Source organism: Crinia signifera, chromosome 11 (genome assembly GCF_055691185.1).
Source record: "Crinia signifera chromosome 11, ASM5569118v1, whole genome shotgun sequence".
In the NCBI taxonomy this organism is placed as follows: Eukaryota; Metazoa; Chordata; class Amphibia; order Anura; family Myobatrachidae; genus Crinia; species Crinia signifera.
This window is the reverse complement of record NC_139227.1, coordinates 122635831-122657618: the sequence shown is the minus strand read 5'-3', so window position 1 is coordinate 122657618 and position 21788 is coordinate 122635831. Positions and strand designations below refer to the sequence as shown.

General features: G+C 51.1%; 1 protein-coding gene across 5 annotated transcripts in view; it reads right to left on the bottom strand.

Moving 5' to 3' along the window:
* The window catches only part of TRIM66 (tripartite motif containing 66), an 81558-nt gene that overhangs the window by 14474 nt on the left and 45296 nt on the right, over window positions 1-21788 (bottom strand). For 4 of the 5 annotated variants that reach the window (XM_083164636.1, XM_083164637.1, XM_083164639.1 and 1 more), the window contains exons 10-17: window positions 20124-20291; window positions 19377-19637; window positions 14600-14819; window positions 12715-12778; window positions 10968-11142; window positions 9881-10278; window positions 8309-8444; window positions 5933-6007 (exon numbers count right to left, since the gene is read on the bottom strand). In XM_083164636.1, coding sequence (XP_083020762.1) covers window positions 5933-6007; window positions 8309-8444; window positions 9881-10278; window positions 10968-11142; window positions 12715-12778; window positions 14600-14819; window positions 19377-19637; window positions 20124-20291 — 1497 coding nt within the window. The remainder of the gene's footprint in view (window positions 1-5932; window positions 6008-8308; window positions 8445-9880; window positions 10279-10967; window positions 11143-12714; window positions 12779-14599; window positions 14820-19376; window positions 19638-20123; window positions 20292-21788) is intronic. The other variant, XM_083164640.1, reaches the window with a different exon arrangement.

Genomic DNA, 21788 nt, shown 5'->3' with positions numbered 1-21788 from the left:
GAAAAAGTGGGACTTTTACATAATTTAACATCTACATGGACTCCTCATGTTGAAGTTTTCACATGTCAACATTTTCCAGGTCAACCCTATGCTTGTATTATGTTGACATTTTTTCAATGTCGACCAACTGCATGTCAACGTTTTGATGTTGACATGTTTCTTTGATCTGGCATCACCAGGCCCTTAACCAATGATACTGTGGGGCTCAGTTCCACCCTGCAATTATTGGGTGCTGAACACCAGGGATAAAGAACCATCTGGGGCAGTACGGATGGTGTAATGGTTATAGCATTACTGCCTCACAGCGCTGAGGTCATGGGTTCTATCCCCACCATGTGTTATATATACAGGGCAGTACGGACGGTGTAATGGTTAGCATTACTGCCTCACAGCACTGAGGTCATGGGTTCTATTCCCACCATGTGTTATATATACAGGGCAGTACGGATGGTGTAATGGTTATAGCTATACTGCCTCACAGCACTGAGGTTAATGGGTTCTATCCCCACCATGTGTTATATATACGGGACAGTACGGATGGTGTAATGGTTACATTACTGCCTCACAGCGCTGAGGTCATGGGTTCTATCCCCACCATGTGTTATATATACGGGGCAGTACGGACGGTGTAATGGTTATAGCATTACTGCCTCACAGCGCTGAGGTTAATGGGTTCTATCCCCACCATGTGTTATATATACGGGGCAGTACGGACGGTGTAATGTTTACATTAATGCCCTCACAGCGCTGAGGTCATGGGTTCTATCCCCACCATGTTTTATATATACAGGGCAGTACGGATGGTGTAATGGTTATAGCATTACTGCCTCACAGCGCTGAGGTTAATGGGTTCTATCCCCACCATGTGTTATATATACGGGACAGTACGGATGGTGTAATGGTTAGCATTACTGCCTCACAGCGCTGAGGTTAATGGGTTCTATCCCCACCATGTGTTATATATACGGGGCAGTACGGACGGTGTAATGGTTATAGCATTACTGCCTCACAGCGCTGAGGTTAATGGGTTCTATCCCCACCATGTGTTATATATACGCAGGGCCGGATTTGTAACTAGGCCCGTGAGGCACGGGCCTATGGGCGGCAGCTATTAGGGGCGGCATGGCAAATTGCCTGGGAGTGTGTTTTAATAATCAACACCGGGACCAGTCCAGGCAGTAGCAGCATGGCGGAGTCGAGCGGCGCCCTAATTGGCGTCCGCACCGCTCGTCAATCGCTGCTGCCCGTTTGCTCAGTTATGCATATGAAATAGCGTTCGGTCCTGCGGCTGCGACTATCTGAGAGGCTCCGCCGGCGCCGCTCACTGGCTTAGGCTCACTGCCGCCCGGCGCCCATTGGCTATTCTACACAGACAGCTGATTGGCTGCTGTGTATAGAATGGGCTGGGACAGCTGAGCCGAGCAGCGCGCCCGTTCTGGCACTGTGCATCTGTCCGTATTTCTCCCCCTCCCTGCCTCCCTCCCTTCGGGTCTGGACCGTACAGTGGGCAGCGGCAGACAGCATCTAAAAAGGATGCCGGCTGTAAAGAGATGAGCGCTCCGGTGTGTATATAAAAATGCCCGGCAACTTGTTGAGAAGGAATCTCAGTGAGAGCAGCTGAAAGAGGCTGCTGCGGGAGAGGTGACTGTTCTTTTCTAGGGAAAGGTAGGGATAACCATGACCCTAAATCAGTACTGATTAAACACTCTTTGGTATGGGTTTTTTTTCTGGCGTGATCTATTTGTGTGTGACAATTGGCTAAAATATCATGTATTTTACTAACAACACCGTGGCAGTAATATGTATTTTTAAATCTTTATATAGTCATATTCGGTTTTTATTCATATTTTTGGACAAAATCAATTTATATTCATATTGTCATGTATGTGCTTCAATCTTTAAATTAATACTATGAGTGAGGGCAGGCACTGTGCCCACTGAAGGTGCATTAAAGCTGATCCGCATAGGCAGGCACTGAGCAGTGCCATGTGGGTACAACTCATGCTTTCTGTAATATGGATCTGGCTATTTCACTCTAAATCAGGAAATTAGGATTGATTTTAGTGCACTACTTGTGGTGACATGCTTAGCCGGCCGTACCGATGCTCATCTTGGAGAGGCTGTCTATCTGGTCAGTCCCAGGTCCCAAACTTTTTGATGGCAGCCCTGGGAGGAGTGGAAAGGAGCCAGGAGGCAGTGGGCATTACAGTGTGTCATAATGTGTACTGGGCATTATGGTGTGTAATGGGCATTACGCTGTATGGAAAATTGTGTAACGGGCATTACGCTGTATGGAATAATGTGTACATGGCATTATTGTGCGAGGAATAATGTAGAATGGGCATTATGGTGCGTGGAATAATGTAGAATGGGCATTATGGTGTGTGGAATAATGTGTACCTGGCATAACTATAAGAAAGAAAAATGACTATGGGGTGGGGGGGTGTCAAAATATACTCTTGCTCTGGGCACAATGTTACCTAGCTACTTCTCTGTATGCATGACACTGCCAGCAATACTGCCGTGGATCTGCTGCTACAGACCCTGGCTCTGGCCTGGGGATGAGGATGGGGCACAGACTGAGAGTGGGAGGAGAGAGGCAGGGCTGACGCTGGCTGGACATGCCTGCCTCAGGCTTGTGGGGCAGCTAACATCAGTTCCGCAGTAAGAAGGGTCTCTCCGCCCATTGGGATGGAAAGGGATCTGGACTTGCTGCCTGAAAGTATTCAATGTGACTCTCTCCGAGCTTGATGCCGTGGTGATATATTTATATCATATAACTAAATAATGAATATGTTAATTCAAGGGGGGCGGCCAAAATTTTTTGCCTAGGGGCGGCCTAACCCCTAAATTCGCCCCTGTATATACGGGGCAGTACGGATGGTGTAATGGTTAGCATTACTGCCTCACAGCGCTGAGGTTATAGGTTCTATCCCCACCATGTGTTATATATACGGGGCAGTACGGACGGTGTAATGGTTACATTACTGCCTCACAGCACTGAGGTCATGGGTTCTATCCCCACCATGTGTTATATATACAGGGCAGTATGGATGGTGTAATGGTTATATTACTGCCTCACAGCACTGAGGTCATGGGTTCTATCCCCACCATGTGTTATATATATGGGGCAGTACGGATGGTGTAATGGTTACATTACTGCCTCACAGCACTGAGGTCATGGGTTCTATCCCCACCATGTGTTATATATACAGGGCAGTATGGATGGTGTAATGGTTATATTACTGCCTCACAGCACTGAGGTCATGGGTTCTATCCCCACCATGTGTTATATATACAGGGCAGTACGGATGGTGTAATGGTTATATTACTGCCTCACAGCACTGAGGTCATGGGTTCTATCCCCACCATGTGTTATATATACAGGGCAGTATGGATGGTGTAATGGTTACATTACTGCCTCACAGTGCTGAGGTCATGGGTTCTATCCCCACCATGTGTTATATATACGGGGCAGTACGGACGGTGTAATGGTTATAGCATTACTGCCTCACAGCACTGAGGTCATGGGTTCTATCCCCACCATGTGTTATATATACGGGGCAGTATGGATGGTGTAATGGTTACATTACTGCCTCACAGCACTGAGGTCATGGGTTCTATCCCCACCATGTGTTATATATACGGGGCAGTACGGATGGTGTAATGGTTAGCATTACTGCCTCACAGCACTGAGGTCATGGGTTCTATCCCCACCATGTGTTATATATACGGGGCAGTACGGATGGTGTAATGGTTACATTACTGCCTCACAGCACTGAGGTCATGGGTTCTATCCCCATCATGTGTTATATATACGGGGCAGTACGGATGGTGTAATGGTTAGCATTACTGCCTCACAGCACTGAGGTCATGGGTTCTATCCCCACCATGTGTTATATATACGGGGCAGTACGGATGGTGTAATGGTTACATTACTGCCTCACAGCACTGAGGTCATGGGTTCTATCCCCACCATGTGTTATATATACAGGGCAGTATGGATGGTGTAATGGTTATATTACTGCCTCACAGCACTGAGGTCATGGGTTCTATCCCCACCATGTGTTATATATACAGGGCAGTACGGATGGTGTAATGGTTATATTACTGCCTCACAGCACTGAGGTCATGGGTTCTATCCCCACCATGTGTTATATATACAGGGCAGTATGGATGGTGTAATGGTTACATTACTGCCTCACAGTGCTGAGGTCATGGGTTCTATCCCCACCATGTGTTATATATACGGGGCAGTACGGACGGTGTAATGGTTATAGCATTACTGCCTCACAGCACTGAGGTCATGGGTTCTATCCCCACCATGTGTTATATATACGGGGCAGTATGGATGGTGTAATGGTTACATTACTGCCTCACAGCACTGAGGTCATGGGTTCTATCCCCACCATGTGTTATATATACGGGGCAGTACGGATGGTGTAATGGTTAGCATTACTGCCTCACAGCACTGAGGTCATGGGTTCTATCCCCACCATGTGTTATATATACGGGGCAGTACGGATGGTGTAATGGTTACATTACTGCCTCACAGCACTGAGGTCATGGGTTCTATCCCCATCATGTGTTATATATACGGGGCAGTACGGATGGTGTAATGGTTAGCATTACTGCCTCACAGCACTGAGGTCATGGGTTCTATCCCCACCATGTGTTATATATACGGGGCAGTACGGACGGTGTAATGGTTAGCATTACTGCCTCACAGCACTGAGGTCATGGGTTCTATCCCCACCATGTGTTATATATACGGGGCAGTACGGATGGTGTAATGGTTAGCATTACTGCCTCACAGCACTGAGGTCATGGGTTCTATCCCCACCATGTGTTATATATACGGGGCAGTACGGATGGTGTAATGGTTACATTACTGCCTCACAGCACTGAGGTCATGGGTTCTATCCCCATCATGTGTTATATATACGGGGCAGTATGGATGGTGTAATGGTTAGCATTACCGCCTCACAGCACTGAGGTCATGGGTTCTATCCCCACCATGTGTTATATATACGGGGCAGTACGGACGGTGTAATGGTTATATTACTGCCGCACAGCGCTGAGGTCATGGGTTCTATCCCCACCATGTGTTATATATATACGGGGCAGTACGGACGGTGTAATGGTTATAGCATTACTGCCTCACAGCACTGAGGTCATGGGTTCTATCCCCATCATGTGTTATATATAGTATGGATGGTGTAATGGTTACATTACTGCCTCACAGCACTGAGGTCATGGGTTTGATTCCCACCATGGCTCTAACTGTGCGGAATTTGTATATTCTCCCCGTGCTTGCGTGGGTTTACTCCGGGTACTCCGGTTTCCTCCCACAATCCAAAAATATACAGGTAGGTTAATTGGCTCCCAACAAAAATTACCCTACAATGTCTGTGTGTGCGTGTACATGTGGTAGGGAATATAGACTGTAAGCTCCACTGGGGCAGGGACTGATGTGAATGTTCAACTATACTCTGTAAAGCGCTGCGGAATATGTGTGCGCTATAGAAGAAACTGTTAATAAATAAATAAATATGGGCCGATACCTGGCGTGTGCTGTACATCTGTACACTGCCACAGCCCTGCACTGTATCTCAGCTACACTCTGTCCCCAGTAATGAATCAGCCGCCTGCGCTAGTCTATATTAGGGAGGTTAATTATCTGCCACGGGTGATAGACACTTCCATCTACATCAATGACTGGCTGGAGTCATTCACATTTCATGCATGACATGGAAACTCATTATCGGCTGCTCCTTTGAAACGTCAGTGTCTAGAATAGAAAAGGTTACCGCTAGTTTGCCTTTTATGTGTAGATTGTCAGAGTAATCTATCACTCCGCGGGAGGGTATAATGGCCCCGCTGTTGTCACTGCGCCAGCAATGTAATGGCAGCTAAAACAAGCTGTACTTACCATGGGGCTGACCGGCTCCTGGAAGGGGACACTCAGGCTGTTACAGTACAGGGACAGCACCAGCTTCTCACACTTCTACAGGAGGAAATAATTCACTGTTAGTTCCACACCTGTGACCTATGTCTCCAGTATAACTGGGCACACACACTGGGCACAGACAGGTGACGAGGAGGTGCGTGAGGCACAGACAGGTGACGAGGAGGTGCGTGAGGCACAGAAGGTGACGAGGAGGTGCGTGGGGCACACGCAAGGTGATGAGGAGGTGTGTGGGGCACACACAGGTGACGAGGAGGTGCGTGGGGCACAGACAGGTGACGAGGAGGTGCGTGGGGCACAGACAGGTGACGAGGAGGTGCGTGGGGCACAGACAGGTGACGAGGAGGTGCGTGAGGCACAGACAGGTGACGAGGAGGTGCGTGAGGCACAGACAGGTGACGAGGAGGTGCGTGAGGCACAGACAGGTGACGAGGAGGTGCGTGGGGCACAGACAGGTGACGAGGAGGTGCGTGGGGCACACACAGGTGATGAGGAGGTGCGTGGGGCACACACAGGTGACGAGGAGGTGCGTGGGGCACACACAGGTGATGAGGAGGTGCGTGGGGCACACACAGGTGATGAGGAGGTGCGTGGGGCACACACAGGTGATGAGGAGGTGCGTGGGGCACACACAGGTGATGAGGAGGTGCGTGGGGCACACACAGGTTACGAGGAGGTGCGTGGGGCACACACAGGTGATGAGGAGGTGCGTGGGGCACACACATGATGAGGAGGTGCGCGGGGCACACACAGGTGACGAGGAGGTGCGTGGGGCACACACAGGTGATGAGGAGGTGCGCGGGGCACACACAGGTGATGAGGAGGTGCGTGGGGCACACACAGGTGATGAGGAGGTGCGTGGGGCACACACAGGTGATGAGAATGTGCGTGGGGCACACACAGGTGATGAGGAGGTGCGTGGGGCACACACAGGTGACGAGGAGGTGCGTGGGGCACACAAGGTGACGAGGAGGTGCGTGGGGCACACACAGGTGACGAGGAGGTGCGTGGGGCACACACAGGTGACGAGGAGGTGCGTGGGGCACACACAGGTGACGAGGAGGTGCGTGGGGCACAGACAGGTGACGAGGAGGTGCGTGGGGCACACACAGGTGATGAGGAGGTGCGTGGGGCACACACAGGTGACGAGGAGGTGCGTGGGGCACACACAGGTGATGAGGAGGTGCGTGGGGCACACACAGGTGATGAGGAGGTGCGTGGGGCACACACAGGTGATGAGGAGGTGCGTGGGGCACACACAGGTGATGAGGAGGTGCGTGGGGCACACACAGGTTACGAGGAGGTGCGTGGGGCACACACAGGTGATGAGGAGGTGCGTGGGGCACACACACATGATGAGGAGGTGCGCGGGGCACACACAGGTGACGAGGAGGTGCGTGGGGCACACACAGGTGATGAGGAGGTGCGTGGGGCACACACAGGTGATAAGGAGGTGCGTGGGGCACACACAGGTGATGAGGAGGTGCGTGGGGCACACACAGGTGATGAGAATGTGCGTGGGGCACACACAGGTGATGAGGAGGTGCGTGGGGCACACACAGGTGATGAGGAGGTGCGTGGGGCACACACAGGTGACGAGGAGGTGCGTGGGGCACACACAGGTGATGAGGAGGTGCGTGGGGCACACACAGGTGACGAGGAGGTGCGTGGGGCACACACAGGTGACGAGGAGGTGCGTGGGGCACACACAGGTGACGAGGAGGTGCGTGGGGCACACACAGGTGATGAGAAGGTGCTGTTTCAAACGGGAAACACTTTAACAGAAATGTTTCGTAAAAGTGGTGGGTGTTCCTGGCAGGGGGCTGGTAGTACACGCAGAAATGGTCTGTTCAGTGGGCATGTTATGGGAGTGTCAGGGGCGTATGGGTAAAAACCAGACCGGGAGAAGACCCGGAATGCCGGACCGGACTTCAAACTCTGCATTCCGGAGCTTGTTGTTTCCTGTCCACTGGTGTCCTGTCCGGGGGTGTCCAGTCCAGGGGGGCTGACTGTGACAGCTGTCACCAAAAAGAGGAGGAGGGGGAGAATAAAGTCTCTCTGTATGGCCCCGGCATGTAGCAAAAACTGGTACGGTCCGGACAACACGGGAAGGCTGTAATCTCCCCTTCATGTCCCTGGTGAAAGCTATCACAGGCATCCCCCGGACAGGCACCCCCTGGCGTTCCGGGGTCTTTTCCAGGTCCCTTGCCATAGGGCTAGTCTGGCGCTATCATTATAGAAGAGCAGTCTGGACACTGTGGCCTATGTGTATCCTGTTGTACATTTCTACATAATAATGACCTTACAGTGTACAAATCGCAGTGTATCTATGTTACTTACCCTCTGGTCATAGGCATTGAGGTGAGGCAACATCCCCTCTTCAATCTTATTTTCCCTGCTGTAGCGGGTATTATCGCAGTCATATTCCACCTCTGGCTTGTTCAGATCGCGGCACAGTGTACACACCCATTCGCCACTACAAGGAATACACAAGAATACTCCTACATCAGATTCCACTTTACCAACAAGACCAGAAGTAGAGTATTGCCTGGTTATGTCAGTGGTGCTGCAGACCCATATCCAGCCAACAGGTGGCAGTAGTTCTACCCTGAGGTCTCCTCTCAGCATAGCGGTACTTAATGTGACTGTGAGGGCCAGTGCCACACACTTACACAGAGGAGTGTCAGTGCCACACACCTACACAGAGGAGTGTCAGTGCCACACACCTACACAGAGGAGTGTCAGTGCCACACACGTACACAGAGGAGTGTCAGTGCCACACACCTACACAGAGGAGTGTCAGTGCCACACACGTACACAGAGGAGTGTCAGTGCCACACACCTACACAGAGGAGTGTCAGTGCCACACACCTACACAGAGGAGTGTCAGTGCCACACACCTACACAGTGGAGTGTCAGTGCCACACACCTACACAGAGGAGTGTCAGTGCCACACACCTACACAGAGGAGTGTCAGTGCCACACACCTACACAGAGGAGTGTCAGTGCCACACACATACACAGAGGAGTGTCAGTGCCACCAGAGCCCTTCTCCTGTTCTCTGTCTATTAATGTTTACCAAGTACCCCAATACATCTATAAGTATTACCATACCTCACATCTACAGAGTACCCCATTTTTTTATTAACATTTGCCCCCCCTGCTTTGCCTGTATTATTTATGTACACTGCAGATGTTTGTGAGTGGTCACTAAGTTTCCCACCCAGTGATGATGAAGTGCCCACATAGGCCGTTGTGCAGTTTACTACTGTATATGAAGGAATAAATGAATCTGTCTGGGCAGGGCCGGGGTGAGATATTTCAGGACCTCAGGAAAGATATCAGCTCCCACCACTACCAATAACCACTTTCCAGAAGCTCAGGTGAACGTGTGGAGGTGGCATCTTAGAAGTTCCACACCTGCCGTTTTCATTAAGTTCATCAAGGATGCTTCCCCTGCTGGCTCCCACTATAAGTATCCTACTCCGATCAGGCGCTGGGGTTTTTCTAGGCTATCGGTAGCCCGGGACCTGCAGATAACTTGTCTTCACCCCGTCCCATTGGAAATATTCCTCCCAAAATGACCGCCTCATCTAGCACACTTGTTAATTGTCTCCTGTGAGGCGGCGGCCATTTTTGGAGGTATATCTTCAATGGCAAGGGACACAGACAAGTTGTCTGCAGGTCCCAGTCTAGTCCCAGCAATTGCCCCCACAGACCCCCAGCGCAGCATCCATATGATATCCAGCACCTCCAATCCCCCCCACGGGGTCTGTGTGGACTATTGTGCCAGTGCCCCAGATTCTGGAGCCTCTACGCAGCTGCCTGAAGCTGCCTAATGGTACAGCTGTCCCTGTGTCTGAGGCCCCCATAGAACCTGAATGAGATGGACTCAGGCATTTGCCGCCATACCCTGGGAAGCTGAGCAGTGTCGGCACATGACAGGACAGGTGGAAGACCTTGGGACATTTGTCACAGCAGAGCATCTCTCCTCCGTTGAGGCACACGGCACAAAAATCCTCATTCTCAATGTGGTTGGGGTCATCAGACTTCTTCACCAGGGGCAGCCCCGAGTTCATCTTACATTCTTGGGTCTGTTCAGCCAGGCACCCAGGCTCCAAAATGTGTCTGATCTCTTGGGATCCCCCAGTGTAGGAGTGTATCCGTGGAAAAGGGTGCGGTGGAGGTCCTGGAACAGCTGGCAACGGATGACCTGAATCCTGCGGTAGAGGGTCGGATCTGTACGGTGATGTGGACTGTGTTGGAACATCTGTGGATTGAGCGGACGAGCACAGGCTGTCTGGATTAACCTAGAACATCAAGAAATATTGTATTTATATTTACCTATAAGCCCAATTTCCAGACAATTATGTGATGTCACCGCATCTTGCAGGATTAAGGACACTGAAGTCAAGATTAGATTACTCAGTACATGAAACGAAGGTTTTATTCTTCAAAAGAAAAGTGGGAAGACCTTTAGATGGTCCAGAAACTATAGGGGATTGTAGACAGACATTTTTGAAATCTTATCCTATCATAGAAGTATCAATGATTTAATAGTCCACTGGTGGATATTCCCCACCCTTTCAATCATAGTCCTTGACCAACACCCCAACTAATGCATTGGTTGAGAGTCTTGTGCTTACTTGAAATCAGGTGCATGATTTCACCAGACACCTAAGGTGGAGCTAAGCCCTTAAATTGCTCTTCTGGCTCATTCTATACCACCCCTGATGGGAGGGTATTCCACTTATCCTCTACCCTTTCTAACAAGTAGTTTTTCCTTAAATTTGCCTGGAACCTACCTCCCTCCAGTTTCAGTGCATGTCCTCATGTTCTAGTACTTCTCTTCCTTTGTGGAATGTTCCCCTTGTGTAGCTTCTATCATGTCACCCGTTTCCCTTCTCTGTGCCATGTTAGTTGTCCTTCTTTGTATGTACATCCCCTTTAGAGACCCATAAGGCCTTCAGCAATAGGACAGAACTGCCCCTGGACCTACCTTTATGGACATACTTTTGGATCTGGCTCCATACTTAATAAGTAACCGTAGAGATCCATCTTCATCTTTTTTCTGAGGCTGCACCTTAAAGACGGGGAGCTCTCCAAAATCCGGGGGGCAGATCTTCAGTCGTTCCAGACGAACATATGGGATTTTAGTTTCTTTGGGTTCCGGCCTAGACAAAAGACAATATACTCTAGTATCGGCCATTGTGGGCGTCAGGCGTGGAAGACCTCTCGGTCTCATGGTGTCCCCAGCACTTATCTGTAGTCAACTTTATTCTGAACAATTACATAAAGGTTTGTGACAACTATTTCTGAGGCAAAGGTTCCTATCACCTAAATATCATCAATAACACCAATGTATTTTGACATTGGGGCCTTTTATACTTCTAATTATTGACAATAATTAAAAGTCGGTACTTATGTAGTATCTGGACGCCCGATTAAAAAATCGGGTCCATCGCATCACATCACATGCGACGCGATGCGATGGACCCGATTTTTCCATAGGATTTAATGTTAAAATGGACTGAGTCCATTTTAACATAGGATTCTATGGGAAAAAGGGTCCTTTTCATTTCCCCACTATCCAACTACGCATGGAGTTGGATATAAACCTGTGGCGAGCGCAGCGAGCCCCGCGAGGGGATGCGGAATACTTTTTAACGAATCCGCGTCCCCTCGCGGGGCTCGCTGTGCTCGCCACGCTTCGGGCTCGGTGGCTCGCTACGCTCGCCACTGGTTTATATCCAACTCCATGGGTAGTTGGATAGTGGGGAAATGAAAAGGACCCTTTTTCCCATAGAATCCTATGGAAAATCGGGTCCATCGCATCGCATGCGATTTGGTCGGATGCGATGCGATAATCGGGCGTCCAGATACTACATAAGTACCTAAAAGTCTTATTGCCCCATCTTCGGTTGTCTGCCTTTGATTTGTTTATTCACTTATACAATCAAAGCACTCGCACAAAACGCTTGGTGCTCTGTGGACTGCATATGTTATTGAATCAGCCCCTATAGCATCTCTGCTGGGTCACAAAACCAGGAGAATGGTGGAGGGAATTGGGCAAATGTGTGCGCAGTGTGACCCCAAATAACTGGCAGAGTGTACACGGCAACTGAGGGAAAGTCACATCTGACTGGTCACACAACATTGCATAGAAAAAGTGGTGTTTGATTCAGATTACAATGAACTCTGTACAAGGTTTTAGGAGTTCCTAATCAGAAACAGCAACCACGGGCCAGGTGCGTGTCCTCGTCCCTAATCTCAAGGTTTTCCTTGAAGTTGAGGGTGCGATATCCCACCTGGGCCTCAGTATTGATCCCTGGCCAGTTCTATATCCATTACCCTTAAAACATTCTTTCACCTAGCGGCGCCCCATTGTGCTATCACCATCACCTGTGACTACAAATTGGGCAGCCTGCAGTTGGCACCTCTGGCCAATGACGACGGCAGGTGGAGAAATGACAGATGATACCCTTAACCCTTTAACAACCCCACTCATTTAATTCAAGAAATTAGACATCTGCAAAAACCTCTTTCTGTACAAAGCCGGAAACGTGAAGCATTACTTTGGTTGGCGTAGCGGTTATTATTACTTCCTCACAGTATTACTGAGGACAGATCCTGACTACAACCCAATAAATGTGGAGTCCGTATGTTCTCTCCGTGTGTGTGTGGGGGGGGTATTCTCCTGTTGCAGAGGGCTAGGTGTTACATACAGTATAACAGAAGATACTGACCTGCTGGTGTTTGCCTGGCTCTTCGTCTCCTCGGGATAATGTTGCTGGAAGCGAGTGTCTGGCTCTAGAAGAAATGTCAGAGTGACATCAGTGTGGTCACTTACAGTAACTTACAGCTCATCAGTGTACCGGCGGTGACCTGTACAGCTCATCAGTGTACCGGAGGTGACCCGCGCAGCTCATCAGTGTACCGGAGGTGACCCGCGCAGCTCATCAGTGTACCGGAGGTGACCTGTGCAGCTCATCAGTGTACCGGAGGTGACCCGCGCAGCTCATCAGTGTACCGGAGGTGACCTGTGCAGCTCATCAGTGTACCGGAGGTGACCTGCGCAGCTCATCAGTGTACCGGAGGTGACCCGCGCAGCACATCAGTGTACCGGAGGTGACCCGCGCAGCACATCAGTGTACCGGAGGTGACCCGCGCAGCACATCAGTGTACCGGAGGTGACCCGCGCAGCACATCAGTGTACCGGAGGTGACCCGCGCAGCACATCAGTGTACCGGAGGTGGCCCGCGCAGCTCATCAGTGTACCGGAGGTGACCCGTGCAGCCCATCAGTGTACCGGCGGACCTGTACAGCCCATCAGTGTACCGGCGGTGACCTGTACAGCCCATCAGTGTACCGGAGGTGACCTGTACAGCCCATCAGTGTACCGGAGGTGACCCGCGCAGCTCATCAGTGTACCGGAGGTGACCCGCGCAGCTCATTAGTGTACCGGAGGTGACCCGCGCAGCTCATCAGTGTACCGGAGGTGACCCGCGCAGCTCATCAGTGTACCGGAGGTGACCTGTACAGCCCATCAGTGTACCGGAGGTGACCCGCGCAGCTCATCAGTGTACCGGAGGTGACCCGCGCAGCTCATCAGTGTACCGGAGGTGACCCGCGCAGCTCATCAGTGTACCGGAGGTGACCCGCGCAGCTCATCAGTGTACCGGAGGTGACCCGCGCAGCACATCAGTGTACCGGAGGTGACCCGCGCAGCACATCAGTGTACCGGAGGTGACCCGCGCAGCACATCAGTGTACCGGAGGTGACCCGCGCAGCACATCAGTGTACCGGAGGTGACCCGCGCAGCTCATCAGTGTACCCGAGGTGACCCGCGCAGCTCATCAGTGTACCGGAGGTGGCCCGCGCAGCTCATCAGTGTACCGGAGGTGACCCGCGCAGCTCATCAGTGTACCGGAGGTGACCCGTGCAGCCCATCAGTGTACCGGCGGTGACCCGTGCAGCCCATCAGTGTACCGGAGGTGACCTGTACAGCCCATCAGTGTACCGGCGGTGACCTGTACAGCTCATCAGTGTACCGGAGGTGACCCGTGCAGCTCATCAGTGTACCGGAGGTGACCCGCGCAGCTCATCTGTATACCGGAGGTGACCTGTACAGCCCATCAGTGTACCGGAGGTGACCCGTGCAGCTCATCAGTGTACCGGCGGTGACCTGTACAGCTCATCAGTGTACCGGAGGTGACCCGCGCAGCTCCTCAGAGTACCGGAGGTGACCTGTGCAGCTAATCAGTGTACCGGCGGTGACCTGTACAGCTCATCAGTGTACCGGAGGTGACCCGCGCAGCTCCTCAGTGTACCCGAGGTGACCTGTGCAGCCCATCAGTGTACCGGAGGTGATCTGTACAGTCCCAGGCACACCTGCGTGTGGTGAGGCACACCTGTGTGGAGGTGAAGTACACCTGTGTGGGATGAGGTACACGTGTGGGGTAAGGTACTCCTGTGTGGAGGTGAAGTACACCTGTGTGGGATGAGGTACGCGTGTGGGGTAAGGTACTCCTGTGTGGAGGTGAAGTACACCTGTGTGGAATGAGGTACACCTGTGTGGGGTGAGGTACACCTGTGTGGGGTGAGAAGAGTATTACAGCAGGGTGTAGTTACCAGTTTCGTTCTTTATCTCCTTGATGACAGGAGGCAGGGGGGCGATGTCCCTCCGGGGTGCAGACGATGAGTCGCGCGGGAAACATTTCTTAATGGACAGATTGATCGGCTCCTCGAACATCTCCAGGGGCAGAACGATGTCACTCAGCGGGTTCCTGCTGTCCTTTCCCAAAGTGCTGTCCACCTGCTGCGCGCTGCAGCTGAAACCCTCATTCTCTATCTGGGGGAGTGAAGATTAAACAACAGGATGTACAGGGGGATGTGGAGAGACCAGGCTGAGGTGTGCTGCCTCTATATACAGCACATAGGGGCCTATTCCCTATTGTACAACGACTGGGGCCTGTATAGGGGGATGTGGAGAGACCAGGCTGAGGTGTGCTGCCTCTATATACAGTACATAGGGGCCTATTCCCTATTGTACAACGACTGGGGCCTGTACAGGGGGATGTGGAGAGACCAGGCCCCTATGTACTCTATATACAGTACATAGGGGCCTATTCCCTATTGTACAACGACTGGGGCCTGTACAGGGGGATGTGGAGAGACCAGGCTGAGGTGTGCTGCCTCTATATACAGCACATAGGGGCCTATTCCCTATTGTACAACGACTGGGGCCTGTACAGGGGGATGTGGAGAGACCAGGCTGAGGTGTGCTGCCTCTGTATACAGCACATAGGGGCCTATTCCCTATTGTACAACGACTGGGGCCTGTACAGGGGGATGTGGAGAGACCAGGCTGAGGTGCTGCCTCTATATACAGCACATAGGGGCCTATTCCCTATTGTACAACGACTGGGGCCTGTACAGGGGGATGTGAGAGACCAGGCTGAGGTGTGCTGCCTCTATATACAGCACATAGGGGCCTATTCCCTATTGTACAACGACTGGGGCCTGTACAGGGGGATGTGAGAGACCAGGCCCCGGTGTGCTGCCTCTATATACAGTACATAGGGGCCTATTCCCTATTGTACAACGACTGGGGCCTGTACAGGGGGATGTGAGAGACCAGGCTGAGGTGTGCTGCCTCTATATACAGTACATAGGGGCCTATTCCCTATTGTACAACGACTGGGGCCTGTACAGGGGGATGTGAGAGACCAGGCCCCGGTGTGCTGCCTCTATATACAGTACATAGGGGCCTATTCCCTATTGTACAACGACTGGGGCCTGTACAGGGGGATGTGGAGAGACCAGGCTGAGGTGTGCTGCCTCTATATACAGTACATAGGGGCCTATTCCCTATTGTACATGACTGAGGCCTGTACAGGGGGATGTGGAGAGACCAGGCTGAGGTGTGCTGCCTCTATATACAGTACATAGGGGCCTATTCCCTATTGTACGACTAGGGCCTGTACAGGGGGATGTGGAGAGACCAGGCTGAGGTGTGCTGCCTCTGTATACAGCACATAGGGGCCTATTCCCTATTGTACAACGACTGGGGCCTGTACAGGGGGATGTGAGAGACCAGGCTGAGGTGTGCTGCCTCTATATACAGCACATAGGGGACTATTCCCTATTGTACATGACTGAGGCCTGTACAGGGGGATGTGGAGAGACCAGGCTGAGGTGTGCTGCCTCTATATACAGTACATAGGGGCCTATTCCCTATTGTACGACTAGGGCCTGTACAGGGGGATGTGGAGAGACCAGGCTGAGGTGTGCTGCCTCTGTATACAGCACATAGGGGCCTATTCCCTATTGTACAACGACTGGGGCCTGTACAGGGGGATGTGAGAGACCAGGCTGAGGTGTGCTGCCTCTATATACAGTACATAGGGGCCTATTCCCTATTGTACAACGACTGGGGCCTGTACAGGGGGATGTGAGAGACCAGGCTGAGGTGCTGCCTCTATATACAGCACATAGGGGCCTATTCCTTATTGTACAATGACTGGGGCCTGTACAGGGGGATGTGGAGAGACCAGGCTGAGGTGTGCTGCCTCTATATACAGCACATAGGGGCCTATTCCCTATTGTACAACGACTGGAGCCTGTACAGGGGGATGTGGAGAGACCAGGCTGAGGTGTGCTGCCTCTATATACAGCACATAGGGGCCTATTCCCTATTGTACAACGACTGGGGCCTGTACAGGGGGATGTGAGAGACCAGGCCCCGGTGTGCTGCCTCTATATACAGCACATAGGGGCCTATTCCCTATTGTACAACGACTGGGGCCTGTACAGGGGGATGTGGAGAGACCAGGCTGAGGTGTGCTGCCTCTATATACAGCACATAGGGGCCTATTCCCTATTGTACAACGACTGGGGCCTGTACAGGGGGATATGGAGAGACCAGGCTGAGGTGTGCTGCCTCTGTATACAGCACATAGGGGCCTATTCCCTATTGTACAACGACTGGGGCCTGTACAGGGGGATGTGAGAGACCAGGCTGAGGTGTGCTGCCTCTATATACAGCACATAGGGGCCTATTCCCTATTGTACAACGACTGGGGCCTGTACAGGGGGATGTGAGAGACCAGGCTGAGGTGTGCTGCCTCTATATACAGCACATAGGGGCCTATTCCCTATTGTACAACGACTGGAGCCTGTACAGGGGGATGTGAGAGACCAGGCTGAGGTGTGCTGCCCCTATATACAGCACATAGGGGCCTATTCCCTATTGTACAACGACTGGGGCCTGTACAGGGGGATGTGAGAGACCAGGCTGAGGTGTGCTGCCTCTATATACAGTACATAGGGGCCTATTCCCTATTGTACTACGACTGGGGCCTGTACAGGGGGATGTGAGAGACCAGGCTGAGGTGTGCTGCCTCTATATACAGCACATAGGGGCCTATTCCCTATTGTACAACGACTGGGGCCTGTACAGGGGGATGTGGAGAGACCAGGCCGCGGTGTGCTGCCTCTATATACAGCACATAGGGGCCTATTCCCTATTGTACAACGACTGGGGCCTGTACAGGGGGATGTGAGAGACCAGGCCCCGGTGTGCTGCCTCTATATACAGTACATAGGGGCCTATTCCCTATTGTACAACGACTGGGGCCTGTACAGGGGGATGTGAGAGACCAGGCTGAGGTGTGCTGCCTCTATATACAGTACATAGGGGCCTATTCCCTATTGTACAACGACTGGGGCCTGTACAGGGGGATGTGAGAGACCAGGCTGAGGTGTGCTGCCTCTATATACAGCACATAGGGGCCTATTCCCTATTGTACAACGACTGGAGCCTGTACAGGGGGATGTGAGAGACCAGGCTGAGGTGTGCTGCCCCTATATACAGCACATAGGGGCCTATTCCCTATTGTACAACGACTGGGGCCTGTACAGGGGGATGTGAGAGACCAGGCCCCGGTGTGCTGCCTCTATATACAGTACATAGGGGTCTATTCCCTATTGTACAACGACTGGGGCCTGTACAGGGGGATGTGAGAGACCAGGCTGAGGTGTGCTGCCTCTATATACAGCACATAGGGGCCTATTCCCTATTGTACAACGACTGGGGCCTGTACAGGGGGATGTGGAGAGACCAGGCCCCGGTGTGCTGCCTCTATATACAGTACATAGGGGCCTATTCCCTATTGTACAACGACTGGGGCCTGTACAGGGGGATGTGGAGAGACCAGGCCGCGGTGTGCTGCCTCTATATACAGTACATAGGGGCCTATTCCCTATTGTACAACGACTGGGGCCTGTACAGGGGGATGTGAGAGACCAGGCTGAGGTGTGCTGCCTCTATATACAGCACATAGGGGCCTATTCCCTATTGTACAACGACTGGGGCCTGTACAGGGGGATGTGGAGAGACCAGGCTGAGGTGTGCTGCCTCTATATACAGTACATAGGGGCCTATTCCCTATTGTACAATGACTGGGGCCTGTACAGGGAGATGTGGAGAGACCAGGCTGAGGTGTGCTGCCTCTATATACAGCACATAGGGGCCTATTCCCTATTGTACAACGACTGGGGCCTGTACAGGGGGATGTGGAGAGACCAGGCCGCGGTGTGCTGCCTCTATATACAGCACATAGGGGCCTATTCCCTATTGTACAATGACTGGGGCCCTTTGCAGAGATAGTAACATGCTCTGATTCCCCACTGGCCCAGTAAGGGAACATCACCTAGTGTGTAAATACCATAGATGTACATGTGATAGCAATGACCATATTACGTATATGACCTGCTGTAAGCTCTAACATAGAGGTGTGGGGCAGAACCCCAAATCAGGGTTCCATAATCTGCTATTGTCTGACTACATAGAAATCTATGTTCCTCATTAATCTACACTGTAACTTTTACATCATATTTTTGTCACCAGGACTGGTCCAAGAGCCCGGGGCTGGTTTCTTGAATACAGGGAACCCCTACTCAATGAGCCCGGGGATGGTTATGCTCGTGGGGGCATGGGGAAGGGGGGACCCCACACTGTTATTTTTTACATTATTTATTTCATTTTATTATTTTTACACATAGGAGCATCACACGGATCTGACTGATCCATGGGATGATTCAGCCTCGTCCGTATTTGGCTGCTGGGGAAAATCGGCAGCCAAATACGATTGACATCAGAAAATATGAATCCTGCGTATTCTCGGTTAGTATTTTCCGACCAATGACAGACGATCCCGTTCGTACCCAGGCTTGCCCGTAATCGGCATTCTTAGTACATTTCCCCCTGATATCTTAGTGAAGAGCACGATTAGGAGTGATGTGTTCGCCCCTATCCGGAGAGGCTGTGTGTGTGTGTGTGCGAGTGTGTGTCCCTGAGCTCTGGCAATGTTTGTGTGGTATCCCCTGGTGTACCAGTAAATCATACCTTGCATACTGCATTCCCCAGGAGAGCGCCCCCTGTTGCTAGGTGATCAGTGGATTCTAAGTGCATATTCTCAGCAACACCTGCTTCCACCGCCTCATAGCCAGCCATTCTCTCCGCCTCGGCGTCAGTGTAACATCTGTCCTGGGGCTGCTCGAAGAACTGGCAGGGCACAGCTTGCATTTGGGGGTCCACTGAGCGGGACAGTCTGGGGGATGATAACTCCAAATCCGGGGAGTTGGAGAAACTCTCTGAGGCTGAGCGCTGTAAGGCAGACACCAGGCACCAGTCTGTTATTATAGGTACAGCAGTAACTAATGGAATATTGATGTATAATGTACATATTACACCACATAAGGTTGCTTGCTTCTGAGTCAGGCAGGACTCCATGTGACATATTTCCAAGGCGGGATTGCGGGTGACTTCTCAGAGTGCCCTAATGTATGCCCACCTTTAGATGTTGGAATGGCTGAATTCACTCCTCATGTAAAGGGAGTGAATACATTTATATTTTTTCTATGCATGGTAAATATTGGCTGCTTTTGCATGCAGCCCACAAATGGTAGGCAGTTTTATTTGTACACTGCAATTTCACTTTGAACACCCCCCTCCCAAATTATACAGGGAGATGCTCATAGTTATCCCTGGGTAAGGAACTTCTTTGTAACAGCAGAAGCGCCCAGGAGAATTATCTCCACCACAGTAACTGTCCTGTTACCTATATAACTAATAACTCTGTGCTGGTGTTACCTTTCTGACGGGGTTTGCAGAGAGCTGGTTACGCCGGCAGGCGTCGTTCTCCACCGCGGCAATGATCTCATCTGCTATCGACTGGGATTGCGGATTTCCCGGAGAGTGGGTAATGACGGGGGACAAGTCCACGGTGTGTCCTCCAGGGGAGATGGGGTCATCACAGACCTGTGGTAGTAGCAACATGAGATCTACTTAAAGCGAGTTCCACACATAACTACAGGATCAGATAATAGGCAGGATGGTCACTGTGATGTCATCACTAACAAGACCCGTAACTCGTAACATGAATGTAGTACATGTCTCCAATAATATTCCCAGATAGATTGCCCCCCTGCACTGGCTATTACCCACTGTGATGGGATGACGTGATGTCCAAGTGTTCCTGTGCCTGCCAATCCGCAAACCTTTTATACCCATTTCACATAGCACTAATACCCTGGGATGGGAGCAAGATCCCGGGTCCAACCTGGCTTTGGGATGTGAAAGTGCTCCTGCCCAGTCATGCCTTTCACACTGCAGCTGACCCAGGCTGGACCCTGAAATAACCCTGGTGAAGATTCTCTACATTCCGTGCTGTGTACTCTGCAGATTCTACTCATTCTATTCTGTACATTCCGTGCTGTGTACTCTGCACATTCTACTCATTCTATTCTCTACATTCCGTGCTGTGTACTCTGCACATTCTACTCATTCTATTCTGTACATTCTGTGCTGTGTACTCTGCACATTCTACTCATTCTATTCTCTACATTCCGTGCTGTGTACTCTGCACATTCTACTCATTCTATTCTCCACACTCCGTGCTGTGTACTCTGCACATTCTACTCATTCTATTCTCTGCATTCCGTGCTGTGTACTCTGCAGATTCTACTCATTCTATTCTGTACATTCTGTGCTGTGTACTCTGCGCAATCTACTCATTCTATTCTCCACACTCCGTGCTGTGTACTCTGCACATTCTACTCATTCTATTCTCCACACTCCGTGCTGTGTACTCTGCACATTCTACTCATTCTATTCTCTGCATTCCGTGCTGTGTACTCTGCACATTCCACTCATTCTATTCTCTACATGCCATGCTGTGTACTCTGCGCATTCTACTCATTCTATTCTCTACATGCCGTGCTGTGTACTCTGCACATTCTACTCATTCTATTCTCCACACTCCGTGCTGTGTACTCTGCACATTCTACTCATTCTATTCTCTGCATTCCGTGCTGTGTACTCTGCACATTCCACTCATTCTATTCTCTACATGCCATGCTGTGTACTCTGCGCATTCTACTCATTCTATTCTCTACATCCCGTGCTGTGTACTCCGCACATTCTACTCATTCTGTTCTCTACATTCCATGCTGTGTACACCGCACATTCTATTCTCTACATTCCGTGCTGTGTACACCACACATTCCACTCATTCTATTCTCTACATTCCGTGTTGTGTACTCCGCACATTCCACTCATTCTATTCTCTACATGCCATGCTGTGTACTCTGCGCATTCTACTCATTCTATTCTCTACATTCCGTGCTGTGTACTCTGCGCATTCTACTCATTCTATTCTCTACATTCCGTGCTGTATACCCTGCACATTCTGCTCATTCTATTCTCCACACTATGTGCTGTGTACTCTGCGCATTCTACTCATTGTATTCTCTACAT